General features: G+C 41.7%; 1 protein-coding gene across 1 annotated transcript; it reads left to right on the top strand.

Moving 5' to 3' along the window:
• The first annotated feature begins 5641 nt into the window (after window positions 1-5641).
• On the top strand, window positions 5642-13178 carry RBM12B (RNA binding motif protein 12B). Its single transcript, XM_082858979.1, has 3 exons — window positions 5642-5691; window positions 9520-9567; window positions 10153-13178. Exon 3 carries the CDS (start codon window positions 10181-10183, stop codon window positions 13163-13165), a length of 2985 nt encoding a protein of 994 aa, XP_082715105.1. The 5' UTR covers window positions 5642-5691; window positions 9520-9567; window positions 10153-10180; the 3' UTR covers window positions 13166-13178.
• The last annotated feature ends 503 nt before the right edge of the window (window positions 13179-13681 follow it).

Below are 13681 nucleotides of genomic sequence, written 5' to 3'. Positions count from 1 at the left end.
TTCCTTCCGCAGCAGAAGATATTGAGGCCTCTTAAGCCTTTGAGGACTTATTTGGTGCATATAAGGTTGCTTCTTAGCTTTTTCCACTGTCAATTCAGAATCCTCTTGGATTCACAAAAGAAACGATCACCTATCCATCTCATTCCTGCTTGCAAAGTTTTATTGCTGTTGTCTCCTACCCTATCATCTTCATTCTTGTCAGAAATCCTTTGAAAGTTCCCTTTTTGATATTTTATTTGGATTTCTGAAAGGAGTGAAAATAACTACAGTTCAAACTGTCACCTTAAACTGGAAGTCAAAATAACCTGTTGACCTGTCTTCATGTGCATACTCTTGCCACAGTCTAATCCATTCTCCAGACCTCAGCTGGAGTAATCTTTTGAAATGCAAGTCTAGTATGTCACCTCTCTGTTGAAAATAGTTCATTGGTTTTCCACTGGAGAGCTCAAAGTCTTTAACGTGAACCGTAACCCCCAGCAGGGTCTGACTTCTTCCTGCAGCCTTTCATTGTCCTGTGCACTCTGCCCACACTGGTCTTCTTTCAGTTCTCTGATTGCCACTGAGCCTGTGCACTTCTCTGCCTGCACCATCTCTCCTCCCTTCCCCTTCCCAGCAATTTCCCTTTACCTTGTTAATTCTTCCTTTCCTTCCAGCTCATCTGTCACTTCTCTTCCTGACTTCCATGAGCAGGCCAGGCCCTCCTATGAAATACTCTCAGAGGAACATGTATTTCCCTTTTACAGCTCTTATCCCTGTTGTAAATTTACATTTAGTTTAATAATTCTTTCACTAGTTTTCTCTCTTCTCCTGAACTATAGTCTTCACGAGAATAAATACCATGTCCATTTTTGTTCACCATTGTCTCCTGGGGTTGTGTGTAATACATTATAAGCATTTAATACACATTTGTTGAAATGGAAAAGATCAAAACTTGCTTCATTCCCTCATTCTCTAGTTTATTGTCATCTTCCGAACTCTAAGGGGAGCTCAATGCTCTCTTCCCGCGTTTCATCCCTGGGAAGGGAGCAGAGGACCAATGTGGGTTAGACCTAGACCACGAGGCCTCTGGCCATAGTCCTTATGGACAGAATTTTTTGGTGTCCACATGACATGGTGTCAGGCAGAGTACAATGCCCTAATTATCAATCCTGAGGAAAACTCCAAACACGTCTGCCCATTGCATCTTGGTATTGATTGGAGTTTCAAAAAAAAAACAAAACAAAAAACAATGCAGTCCAGCCCTGGATGGGACAGCACTTAACTTACATAGAGAAGAGGCACAGCAAGCTCAGCTTCAATAATGGGCATCGGCACCCCATAGCTAGCGGGTCTCTCCCTGCTGCTGACACAGGGTAATTAGCCTAGGCGCTGCACCCATTCATGCTGCAGTGAAAGGAATCCTGTTCCCTCGCCTTAGAGGACAGTCATAACAGTGGGGTTGGTCAGGTACCATATGAGGCACATGCTTTAAGCAGAGACAAAAGAGTACTCATTGAGATTGAAACAAGGAAACATATTCCCACACAAGGTAATAAACCAGGCACGGTCTGTGTGGGCTCCTTAACCCTTGGTAAGGAAGTGTTCCAGACCCAAGGTCCATTCTTATGCAGCTGAGTGAGGGCTCCACGAGACTGCCTTTTCCAGTGCAAGGTCTTCTGGATTCTCTCTCTCTCTTTTTTTTTTCGTTTTCTCCTTTTGTTCTCTCTTCAGAATTTCTCTGTAGATTCTTAGGTCTTCCTCTTGCTTCTTCCTTTTGTTTTATGTTCCTGGGACTGGATGGAACACAGGGGAAGGAAGCCTAAGCAGAAGGAGACATCCAGTTTCACACATGGTCCTGCCTGTTCACTAGAAATAGGTTCTACAGTGAGATCTGGGGGTCATAGCTTCATCACTGAAACCCAGAGATTTTATCCAGTACCCTTCCTGCACGCCTCCTTTCTGTTAACTATAGCATCCATAGACTAGTCAGGATCTCAGTCTCCTCCATATTTCTACCATGGAGACAAGACTCTCATTTACATCAGGCAAGAAGTTATCCAAGTTAGAATGCTGGGGTCCTGTTCAATTCTAATTGACCACACATCATTCATTTGTTGATTCTGTTAAGTCTTTTGGATCTGACTTCTGTTACACACAACTGAGCAACTTCCTTTATTTAATTAGTAGTATCCATACAGTGCTCCAGTGATTCCTGGAGGTTTTGTAGGTGAGCCCCTGAGAACCACTGCAGGGGACAAACTGGAAAGGAGCATACAGGCCACCAGAGAGACATGTAAGATTTTCATGTTATATGCTTTTCCTGGTGCTTTACTGTGGGTCTTTAATGCTTACATATATAAGACCATTTTATCTACACAACAACTCTACTATTGTCATCTTCATTTGATGGGTGAAGAAACTGAAGTTCAGCAACTAAAATGGTACAGCTAGCAAGTGGCAGAATTGGGCTTGGAACTATGGTATTCTGATTTCTGAGCCTACCTTCTTGATTTCTAAGTTATACAGTTGGCTCTTCATATCCATGGGTTTCACATTTATGGATTCAACCAACTGCAGTTTGAAAATATTTGGGAAAAAATTCCAGAAATTTCCAAAAAGCAAAACTTTAATTTGCCACATACTGGCAACTATTTACATAGCATTAATACTGCACTAGGTATTATAAGTAATCTAGAGATGATTTAAAGTATACAGAAGCATGTGCATAGGTTATATGCAAAGACTATGACATTTTATATAAGGGACTTGAATATCCTTGTATTTTGGTATCTGAAGGGGTCCTGGAACTAATCCCCTGAGGATACCGAGGGACAACTGTAATGGAGTTTACTGTGTCTTAGGGACTGTTCTAAATGCCTTACAAGCATTATTTCACTTAGTCCTCATAATGGCCCTGCATGGTGGGTACTGTTAACTTCCTCTACAAATGGAGAAGTTTAAGGATAAGGAATTTGTCCATAGTCACGAAGTGGAAGAGCTGGGATTTATACTTGAATCTGGCTGATCCAAGAGCCCACAGTCTTAATCCCTATGCTCTACATGTCCTCCTGTATGTGATGACTGGCTGCACATGCGGGCTTGTCTCTTCTGCTACAGTATGAGCTTCTTGAGGAAAGAGGAGGGTGATTTCTTCAGCTTTGTCTGTCAGGAGCCTTAGCAAGGTTCTGGACACACAGTCCATGCTCAATAAATCCCAGTTGAATTGAATGGAAGTCAGGGTTTGCAAGAGGGTCCTTGGAGTTTAGAAGATGGAGGAACTCTGAGACCAAGTGATGAAAGGCTGTTCTTGTAGATGTTGAAGACCTAGGAAGGACAGCTGAAAACTGTCTGATAGCAAAATCATGCAGGAAGGTAAGTAGTGCTGTAGTTGTGGTAACATGCCTAGTAAAGTTGACTAATTGCCCAGGCAGAGCCAAAGAATGGTCATAGCTCCGTGTGGTTACCATGTTTCAGGGTACAGTCTTCTGTTTTGCTGTTCCAGAAACTTTCTTTCTGTTTTCTAAAATGATTACGTTTTCACGTTGACACACAAAAGGCTCAAAAAACTGTTCAATAGCCAGAATACCATATAGGTAAACTCAATTACCTGGACTGGAATTTTCTTCTTTTGATTGTAATGGTGTAGTCATCAGAGAAAGGCAGAAGGCAGACGAGAAAAAAACAGCCATTCACTATATTGTTCTGTTTGGAGAAAATCTATGTGAATAGAAGGGGGATGGTCATCTTCGAAAAACAAGGGCAGCTGGCAATATCTGTCTAAGCCTTTCCAAGGGAAGGAGTCTGATCTAAGCACACTTGTTCAGATGAGCCTTATAGTAAGTGCTCATTAAATGACAGCTGTATTTTTGTTAAGATGGGTTAGATGGGTTTCTTAGGTACCCTTAACTGAAAAACAGTTTTTGACATTAGATAACTCGTGCTCTATTTTCATGCTTAGCAAACAATCCTCTCATCATTTGACTTCATATAGAGAGTGTTTACAGCCAGTAAAGTGCTGGTCAGCCTGAGTTGATCTCAGTTTCACTTTACTAGTGTTTCTTCTTGTGAATTAATATTGACAATATTGACATTTTGGAGCATTGTTTCTGTGTGCTTGTTTACATGGAGTCTGCCTCAGAAGATAGCATACTCTCCCTGTATAATTCAGAGCAGTGTTCCCTGGAAGCAAACCACTAGGGTTCAATTCCTGGTTAATACTATCTCTGTAACCTGGGGCAAGCTACGCAATCCTTTATGCCTTAGTTTCTCTTATTTGTAAAATGGGAAAAATAATAGTACCTACCTCTAAAAGTAGTTGTAAGAATAAAATGAGATAATACACAGGGGCTGGCATATAATAAACTCTCAATAGATGTTAGTTTTTAAGTTCAGGTTCTTGAGCTTGCTAGGCTAGGTCCAAACCCTGGAGTTTTGGAAATAATCAAGGTAAATGCTGCCTAGTCATTGAGGCTAGCTCCTTGAGGTGACATCTTCTGCTTGTCTATGGGGTCACCTTGACATTTGAAACAAGTCACTAATACTTATGTGGTCTCAGATATTTACATATATTTGCTCATTCAACATTTCTGGCAACCTTAAGAGGCAGGTACTAATATTATCCCCATTTTACAGATGAGGAAACTGAGGCATAGAGAGGCTAAGTTATTTGCCCAAGTGAGTAAATGGTGGCTCACTCAGAGAACTACCTTTTATTCACTTGTTAAACTACCTCTTCTTTCTCAAAGACAATGGGTATTTTGCAGTGAGAGAGATATTGAAAACTCATACTTTAAAGTAAATAGCTTCTTAGTGAGCTTTGAATCCACCCATAAATGTATCCTGTAATTATAAAATGTGGTGGGCTGCTTTGTTACTTGCAAATAAGAAAATAAAACACAAGGTTGTTCACCAGTTCTTACAAAGCAGGCACCACAGAACTTGCCTGTAACTGTGCTTTTCGCTTCCCAATTTGCAAAATTGGCTTTATGTGTTCTGTTTCAAAAAACCCAAAGGTAGGAAGAACTGTATAAAGACATTAACAGACTTCATAAATGTCTCTAAAGTTGAATATGCATGCACTTATTAAGCCCCTTGGGTGTTGGCATTGTACCTGTAACATCTAAGGCAGCAACACTAACATTTTTCTGGTCTTTTAAAAGTATTTACAAAGAGGCTTTCGTTAGATGCTTAGAACACATAACTGCAGCGCTGAAAAGATGAAATCGTAAAATTTTCTCCGCTTTTGCGTCTCTTTTCTTAACTCCTGGGAATCACGAACGTTTGTCCAGTGTATTTCGGCTGTTATTTACTGAAGCCTCTCACCGCAGCAACGGGTTAACCCGAACTTTGTCTCAGAAGCTTTCTCCTGTTCCTTGTTCAGGTTCCCGGCTTGGTTGGAATCCGAGCATGCGCAGGAGCTCAGCAACTCCACGGCGAGCGAGCGCGCTTGTGGGAGCCACCTCCCTTCCCTGGACGACGGGAAGTAGGTGAGCGTCTGGGCGCGTGCGCAAACGTGGCCGGGGCGCCGGGGTGGTGGGTTACGCCTGGAGAGCGCATGGGCAGACAAACTGTGCGTCCGTTTGTCCGGAGCAGAGGGGAGAGTGGGCGCCATCTTCTTCTAGGCTCACTCAGGGGTCTGCCTGTTTTGGGGAGGCTGCTGCGACGAGGAGTGCACCCCGCCCCCAGCCTTGTGGTTCCGACTCGGCAGCAGCGGTGTGTGTTTATTGCCAAGTGCGAAGCAGTTACCCCTGGGGCGCCGGGGGCTGGGAGGGGTTGGCGGCCGGGACGGAAGCACAGGGAAAGGCGGGGCCGCGCAAGGAACTAGCGTAGCTTCTGTCGTTAGGGCACCCTCTTTCCTTGCTAAATACCGACTCCCCCGTCCATGTGGTGGTGTGTGTGCACTTGCCAGTCTGCTTGAGAGTGAAGATCTCGAAGGATTGCATAGGTATTTTTTTTCTTTGCTATGTCATCGTAGTCAGCGGTGGCAGAAAAGCGCTGAAGGCCTGGCTCATTAGGCTTGAGGGGAGCTAAAGTGTTTCAGTTAGATTTGGGGACAGTTCACGCTTTGGCGAGTTAGGGCGGAATGTGTTTGCCCTTGGGACGGTGTAACGGAAAGGCACGGAGGTTGGGTGGTCCAGGTTAATACGAAGGCTGATTTTTGGCTGAAGGTCTGGCTACAGCATCGGATCCCACGTAGCAACTTTGGCCTGGTGCGAAAGAAGGAAGCTCTGACCCCTGGGAGTATGGACAAAGGCTTTGGGCTATAGAAGCAATGCCTTCGGATGATCCGTTTGAGGATGATGGATGTTATGGGAATTCCTGTGCCGTGTGGATTCATCTTCATTTACGGTTCCTACTGGGGACTTGGCTCTGTGTCGTCATGCCTTTAGTTTTTTATTTTAAACATCTACATTATAAAAGGATAAAAGGCAGATTCGTCATAAAGAATCATTGTGGACTGGGGTAGATTATTTTCTGCAGGGGAAACTCTTGCGTTTGTGCTTCAAATGTGGTTCATCCTAACTTTAGGTTTTAAGAAATAGTGGCAGTGTTCTCCCCCTCACCATGTCTGGAAAATGACTTGCTATTCTCTAGTTAAAATAAATGGATCTGAAATAATACCATTTAAATTTAGCCTTCCTCCCTTTTCCCTTTCAGTCTTGATGAAAAGATGCACATTTCGTGGGTTTTTTTTTTGTGATAATGATGATTAAGTGGGATGAATCGTTGGATAAAATTAGCAAAATTATTTAAAATGAGCTTGTTAATTTCAGCGACTTGCCCTTAAATGAGCACTTAAGGACCCACTTCCTTCTTTTCATAGGTTAGAAGTTCTAACAGATCACTGTCTTTAAACCAACACAGCCACAGAAATACTTTTGTTGCATTCGTAAGTAGAAAAATTTTAAGTGTAGAGTATTTTAGGGTATTTTTGTGTTTTCCTTTTTTGTGTAATGTTCTAAGAATAGAATTTCTGGGGAATTTGCTTAAGGAAATAACATGGGAACCACAGGAAAGATGCTCATTTTCAGAGCTGGTTTCTTATAGGTGGTCTCCTAGGTGTGTTTTTTAGAGGGTTAAATGGTACATTACCTTTCTATCTCAAGGGCAGAAAAGTTTAAGCAGCAGTTATATTTGTGGCAAATTAGAAGAAACATTTTATATATTCTACTTGAACTGCAATTCACGAATTTGTACTCGTGGAACTACTTAGAATATTGTTTACAAATTAGGGAGGATAAATTATAAGCCTTTTTTTTTTTTTTTTTTTTTTTTTTTTGTGGTACGTGGGCCTCTCACTGTTGTGGCCTCTCCCGTTGCAGAGTACAGGCTCCGGGCGCGCAGGCTCAGCGTCCATGGCTCACGGGCCTAGCCGCTCCGAGGCATGTGGGATCCTCCCGGACCGGGGCACGAACCCGCGTCCCCTGCATCGGCAGGCAGACTCTCAACCACTGCGCCACCAGGGAAGCCCCTATAAGACATTTTTTTGTATTTGGCATTAATTACTCCGTGAAATGTTCTCAGCTTTTTCTGTAGATATATTTCTGTTCCTTTTTGAATTTTTAAGAAAGTTTAGGAGGGACAAAATGATGTTTATTACACTGCTTTCTAAAATATTTTAAAAGCGAAAAAGGAGCTAAGTCATTTTGCATAGGAAGAAGTCTTGGAACAGTAATGTGGACAACTATTCCAGAAGCCATTTGTAGTTTTTGTTAAAATGTTGGTGTGGATGTTGGTTTGTTGAAGAAACTAAGCTTATACACGTTTTTTGGCGGGGGGGTGGGGGTGGGTGGGGGTGGGGTTGGGGAGACAGTGCAGATATTTTCTAATAGACTATTTTTTAGAACGGTTTTTTAGTTTCACAGTAATATTTAGTGGAAGGTAGAAAGATTTCCCATATGTCCTCTGCCCCTCCCTCACATACCATGCAAATATTTTATAGTAAAACTCATTAATATTTTTAATATCAGTTTGGCATTGATAATTTAGATGTGTAAAATGTGCCAGTTAATTTCTTGCTATCCTTGTTAGTTTAGCTTGTAGTTTAAAAAGTAATCTGTGGACATTTTTCAAAGGAAAATAAGCCTTGCAGACCTCAAAGAACATGTTTTCAGACACCACTTTTGTGGATGAGTGGTACTTAGCTGTAAGTACTGAATTAAAACAACCTTTATTTGCACACTAAAAACATAAACTTATAATCATTAATTTAGCCGGTCTTAAAAACTTACTTGGTTAAGACTACTTTGTTTGGGTACATCTGAAAGTATTAGATGTAATTTCCTTAAGGAATATTAAATTCAGATTTTTCAGTTGTTAATACTGATATCCCCAAACATTCCAAACTAATATATTCTTTTTTTTTTTGCGGTACGGGGTCCTCTCACTCTTGTGGCCTCTCCCGTTGCGGAGCACAGGCTCCAGACGCGCAGGCTCAGCGGCCATGGCTCACGGGCCCAGCCGCTCTGTGGCATGTGGAATCCTCCCGGACCGGGGCACGAACCCGTGTGCCCTGCATCGGCAGGCGGACCCTCAACCACTGCGCCACCAGGGAAGCCCCAAACTAATATATTCTTACTATATTTTTACTTTTCTACATTTTCATTTGGGTTTCCTCGGTAGAATGCAGGATAGTTGTTTGAAATGGAATAAACATTAGCATCATAACATTCTGTGTTTATCTGAATGTTTTCTTTCTGGCTTAAGATGAATTTTATTAGTTTTTTAGGAGTTTAAGATAAGGAGCAGCAATAGTTGAGTATAAGAGTAGTAGTAATTGAGATTTTAGGGATATTTTATTATTTGTCTTATTTATAGTGGAATCAGGAAATTTGGTTCCATGTTTAGAAATGTGAGGTGTATATGTAGAACGTAAAATTGTGTCCAAATGGTAGCCATTGGTCTTGGATTTATTGCTTTAAAAATTGGTTTTTGAATTTGAAACATTAGTGTTCACTGTATCATTTATTAATTTGATTTGGTCTTATGTTTTGAAAGGGAGGAGATTTGCAGGAGAGTTGGACATAATGAATTAGATGTTGGTCTTTTCATGGGTGGAAATGAATAGAAGGTGTTTTGGGAATTTTGGGTGTTAAATTGTCATTTTACTTGTAGAACAGTTTTTTTTTTTAAAGTGGATATAAAATTCATATACAGTGAAATGCACAGACTTTAAGGATAGAATTCATTTAGCCTTGATAAATTTATACAACCATATAACCAACACTCCAATCAAAATATATAACATGTCCATCACCTTTTTCCTCATGTCACTTCCAATCAAGGACCGATTGTTAAATTTTCAGGTTTTTTGCTTCTAAATAATTTGCCGATGTCTACTTGGAATCTGTACCTTCTTTTTGCTGAAGGATGATTAATTTCCCCTTGGAACAAAGATAACCATTTCGTAATGCCCTTAGTTGTGCTTCTTATATTGCTTCACTTTTAATAGGTAATTCTGAAGTGAATATCCTAATCTGGCGTTGTTTAAGATCAATTGCAGGGTCCAAGGATTAATTATATTTCATTTTCTTTCCACAGTTAAGTTGCTTTTACAGAATTAACAGGTCTCCAAGAAATAAAAAAAAGGTAAGATATCCAGAGCTTAAGGCGTTTCACAGAAGCTTGACCAAAAAAAATGCAAGGTAGAATAGTACATCTAGGTACATGTGGCTTCTGTACTTTATGTCTGGTCAGTGGTACACTAGTGGTAAGCAGTTTATTATCATGAGCAGCAATTATATACTGACCATAGATGCCTTTTCTAAGTATGTAAAATTCGTTGTGGTTGGTAAAATTCTTTAATCACCAAAGCTCTCTCTCCCATGTTTCAGTAGAAGATATGTCTGAAAATAGTTTGGTCTTGTTGTGAAGTAGCACTTGGCAGACTTACAAAGAAGATGTGATATTTTTGATGCTCATACTGTATAGGATAGGTGATAGGAAATGTTTCTTCAAAGTAGCTGGTTTATTTATTTGTATGTTTAGTTGGGAGAAAGTTTATTCCTTTTTTTCTTTTTAAGAATTAGATACAGTCAATATCTTTGTGAACTCATGTCTTATTTTCATTTATAAATGCTGAAGAAGGTAGGAACCAAGTAACTATTAAGCTTAGTTTGGAATTAGGTACTTCAAAAATAAGACTTGCTATTATGTGTACCTTTCTGTCTGCAGGTCATTATTGCTGTGGTTTGAGCTCAGCATGGCTGTAGTCATCCGTTTACTGGGGCTTCCTTTTATTGCGGGGCCTGTGGATATTCGTCACTTCTTCACGGGATTGACTATTCCTGATGGAGGAGTGCATATAATTGGAGGGGAAGTTGGGGAGGCTTTTATTATCTTTGCAACAGATGAAGATGCAAGACGTGCCATAAGTCGTTCAGGAGGGTTTATCAAGGATTCATCTGTAGAGCTTTTTCTTAGTAGTAAGGCAGAAATGCAGAAGACTATAGAAATGAAAAGAACTGATCGCATGGGAAGAGAGAGACCAGGATCTGGGGCACCAGGGGTTGGCAGCTTATCTAATTTTGTTGAGGCTATTAAAGAAGAAGCAAGTAATTCTGGATATGGCTCTCCGATTAATCAAGATGCTGGGTTTCATACTAATGGTACAGGACAAGGTGATTTAAGGCCAAGAAAGACACGGCCATTGAAGGCAGAGAATCCTTACTTGTTTCTACGAGGCTTGCCTTACTTAGTAAACGAAGATGATGTACGTGTCTTTTTCTCTGGTTTGTGTGTGGATGGAGTAATTTTCTTAAAGCATCATGATGGCCGAAATAATGGTGATGCCATAGTAAAATTTGCTTCATGTATCGATGCTTCAGGAGGTCTTAAATGTCATAGAAGTTTTATGGGTTCAAGATTTATTGAAGTAATGCAAGGCTCGGAACAACAGTGGATTGAGTTTGGAGGTAATGCAGTTAAGGAGGGTGACATTTCTATGAGGACTGAAGAACATTCTCCACCAAGAGGAATTAATGATAGACATTTTTGGAAACGATCTCATTCAAAATCTCCCAGAAGAACACGTTCTCGTTCTCCTCTTGGATTTTATGTTCACTTAAAAAATCTGTCCCTAAGTATTAACAAAAGAGATTTAAGAAATTTCTTTAGAGATACTGATCTGACTAATGAACAGATTAGGTTTTTATATAAGGATGAAAGAAGAACAAGATATGCCTTTGTGATGTTCAAGACTCTGAAAGACTATAACACTGCTCTGGGTTTACATAAGACTGTTTTACAGTATCGTCCAGTTCATATTGATCCAGTTTCTAGAAAACAGATGCTGAAGTTCATTGACTGTTATGAAAAGAAAAGACCAGCGTCAACAGAGAAAGAGAGGCTTGGACACGTTTCACAAAAATACTCTCAAGAAGGATATTCTGGCCAGAAACTGTGCATATATATAAGAAATTTTCCATTTGATGTTACAAAAGTTGAAGTGCAGAAATTCTTTGCAGACTTTTCTCTTGCTGAGGATGACATTTACTTGCTTTATGATGACAAAGGAGTTGGTCTAGGAGAAGCATTGGTGAAATTCAGATCAGAAGAACAGGCCATGAAAGCTGAACGTTTAAACCGACGAAGATTCTTGGGGACAGAGGTATTGTTAAGGCTCATATCTGAGGTACAAATGCGGGAGTTTGGTGTAAATTTTTCTTCAATGTCCAGTGAGAGAATGCATGACCATTCACAGTCATGTGACAGAGATGATCATTCCCATTCATTTGACTCAAATGATCTACCATTATACTCGGTTGGCCCTTCTGAAAACTTTAGGCATCAGCAGGAGGACTTGAGGCAACTGGACAATTTCAAGCATCCCCAGGGGGATTTCCGACCTCCTGAAAGGCGCCCTCCAGAAGACTTTAGGCATTCCCCAGAGGATTTCAGGCACTCCCCTGAAGACTTCAGGCACCTTCGGGAGGAACACTTCAGGCGGCCTCCTGAGGAGGACTTCAGGCGCTCCTGGGAAGAGGACTTCAGACACTCTCCGGAGGAGGATTTCAGGCACTCTCGGGAGGAGGACTGGAGGCGGCCACCTGAGGAGGATTTCAGGCGGCCTCCCAAGGAAGACTTCAGGAGACCCCCTGAGGAGGACTGGAGGCGGCCCCCCCAGGGAGACTTCAGGAGGCCACCTGAGGAGGATTGGAGACGGCCTCCTGAGGAGGACTTCAGACGGCTTCCCCCGGGGGAATGGAGGCGGCCACCTGAGGAAGACTTCAGGCGGCCCCCTGAGGAGGATTTCAGGCGACTTCCAGAGGAAGACTTCCGGCGACCTCCCGAGGAAGACTTCAGGCGGCCCCACGAGGAAGACTTCAGGCGGTCTCCTGAGGAGGATTTCCGGCGTTCTCCTGAGAAGGACTTCAGGCGGCCACCTGCGGAACACTTCCGGCGGCCACCCCCGGAGCATTTCCGGAGGCCGCCCCCGGAGCACTTCCGTCGGCCACCTCAGGAGCATTTCCGGCGGCCGCCCCCAGAGCATTTCAGACGGCCACCCCAGGAGCATTTCAGACGGCCGCCTCAGGAACATTTCAGGCGGCCATCCCAGGAGCATTTCAGGCGCCCCCGAGAGGAAGATTTTAGGCACTCACTGGATGAAGATTTCAGGGGTCCTCCAGATGAAGACTTTAGGCACCCTCCTGATGAGGACTTCAGGAATCCCCAGGAGGAAGATTTTAGAAGCCCTTCCGATGAGGACTTCAGGCGGCTCCCGGAGGAAGACCTCAGGGAAGCTCCAGAGGAGGACCCTAGACTTACTGACAGTTTTAGACTTCCTGGTGAGGAGTTTAGGAGCCCCCCTGATGATTTTAGAAGTCATCGCCCTTTTGTGAATTTTGGTCGCCCAGAAGGTGGCAAGTTTGATTTTGGAAAGCGTAATATGGGAAGTTTTCCTGAGGGGAGATTTATGCCTGATCCAAAATTAAATTGTAATTCAGGTAGAGTAACACCCATTAAGATAATGAATCTTCCATTTAAAGCTAATGTTAATGAAATTCTAGACTTTTTCCATGGTTACAGAATCATACCTGATTCAGTTTCAATACAGTATAACGAGCAAGGATTACCTACAGGGGAAGCCATTGTTGCCATGATAAACTACAATGAAGCTATGGCTGCTATTAAAGATCTGAATGATAGGCCAGTTGGCCCCCGCAAAGTTAAGTTAATTTTGCTCTAGAGAGCATTTCTAAATTCAGAATTACCTCCCCACAGTATTGATGCAGTAAAATGCATTTTTTTAAGTGTTTACTTTTAACTAATGAAAAGAAACATTTTAATTTTGACCTGTGAATAGAACAAATGTAAATAGAATGTGAATCTGGTTTTCTTTTGCTTGCAAATTGCCGTTCACTTTTTCTAACTTAAAAATATATATGCCTTTTTTTGACCAGTGGGGGAGAGAACTAATTCCCTGAGTGCATTAATTTTTGTTGATGTCATGGGTAAACGTCAAGACTTGTATAGTAGAACTGTATTTGGGGAAGATAAGTTTTATATTCACTTTTGTTTCCATTCTGTAGTCTACATCTTTTTACTCAAACTGTGTAAGGAAATGGTCAGTGACTGATTGTTCAGGGTTAGCATTTTCATTGCTAACTGCCTGCAGAATTAATGCCGTCTTCCTTGTCTGAGATATTACTGTTAAGCCTCCCCTTAATCATAAATAGTTCAAAATTGACAGACTGTGAACTTG

Source organism: Leucopleurus acutus, assembly GCF_964270905.1.
Source record: "Leucopleurus acutus genome assembly, chromosome: 17".
NCBI lineage: Eukaryota > Metazoa > Chordata > Mammalia > Artiodactyla > Delphinidae > Leucopleurus > Leucopleurus acutus.
The sequence above is the reverse complement of the archived record's forward strand: the minus strand, read 5'-3'. Positions and strand labels throughout refer to the sequence as shown.

Excerpts from the sequence above, each read along its gene's own strand:
- RBM12B (XM_082858979.1), top strand. The coding sequence starts at position 10,181 with ATGGCTGTAGTCATCCGTTTACTGGGGCTTCCTTTTATTGCGGGGCCT.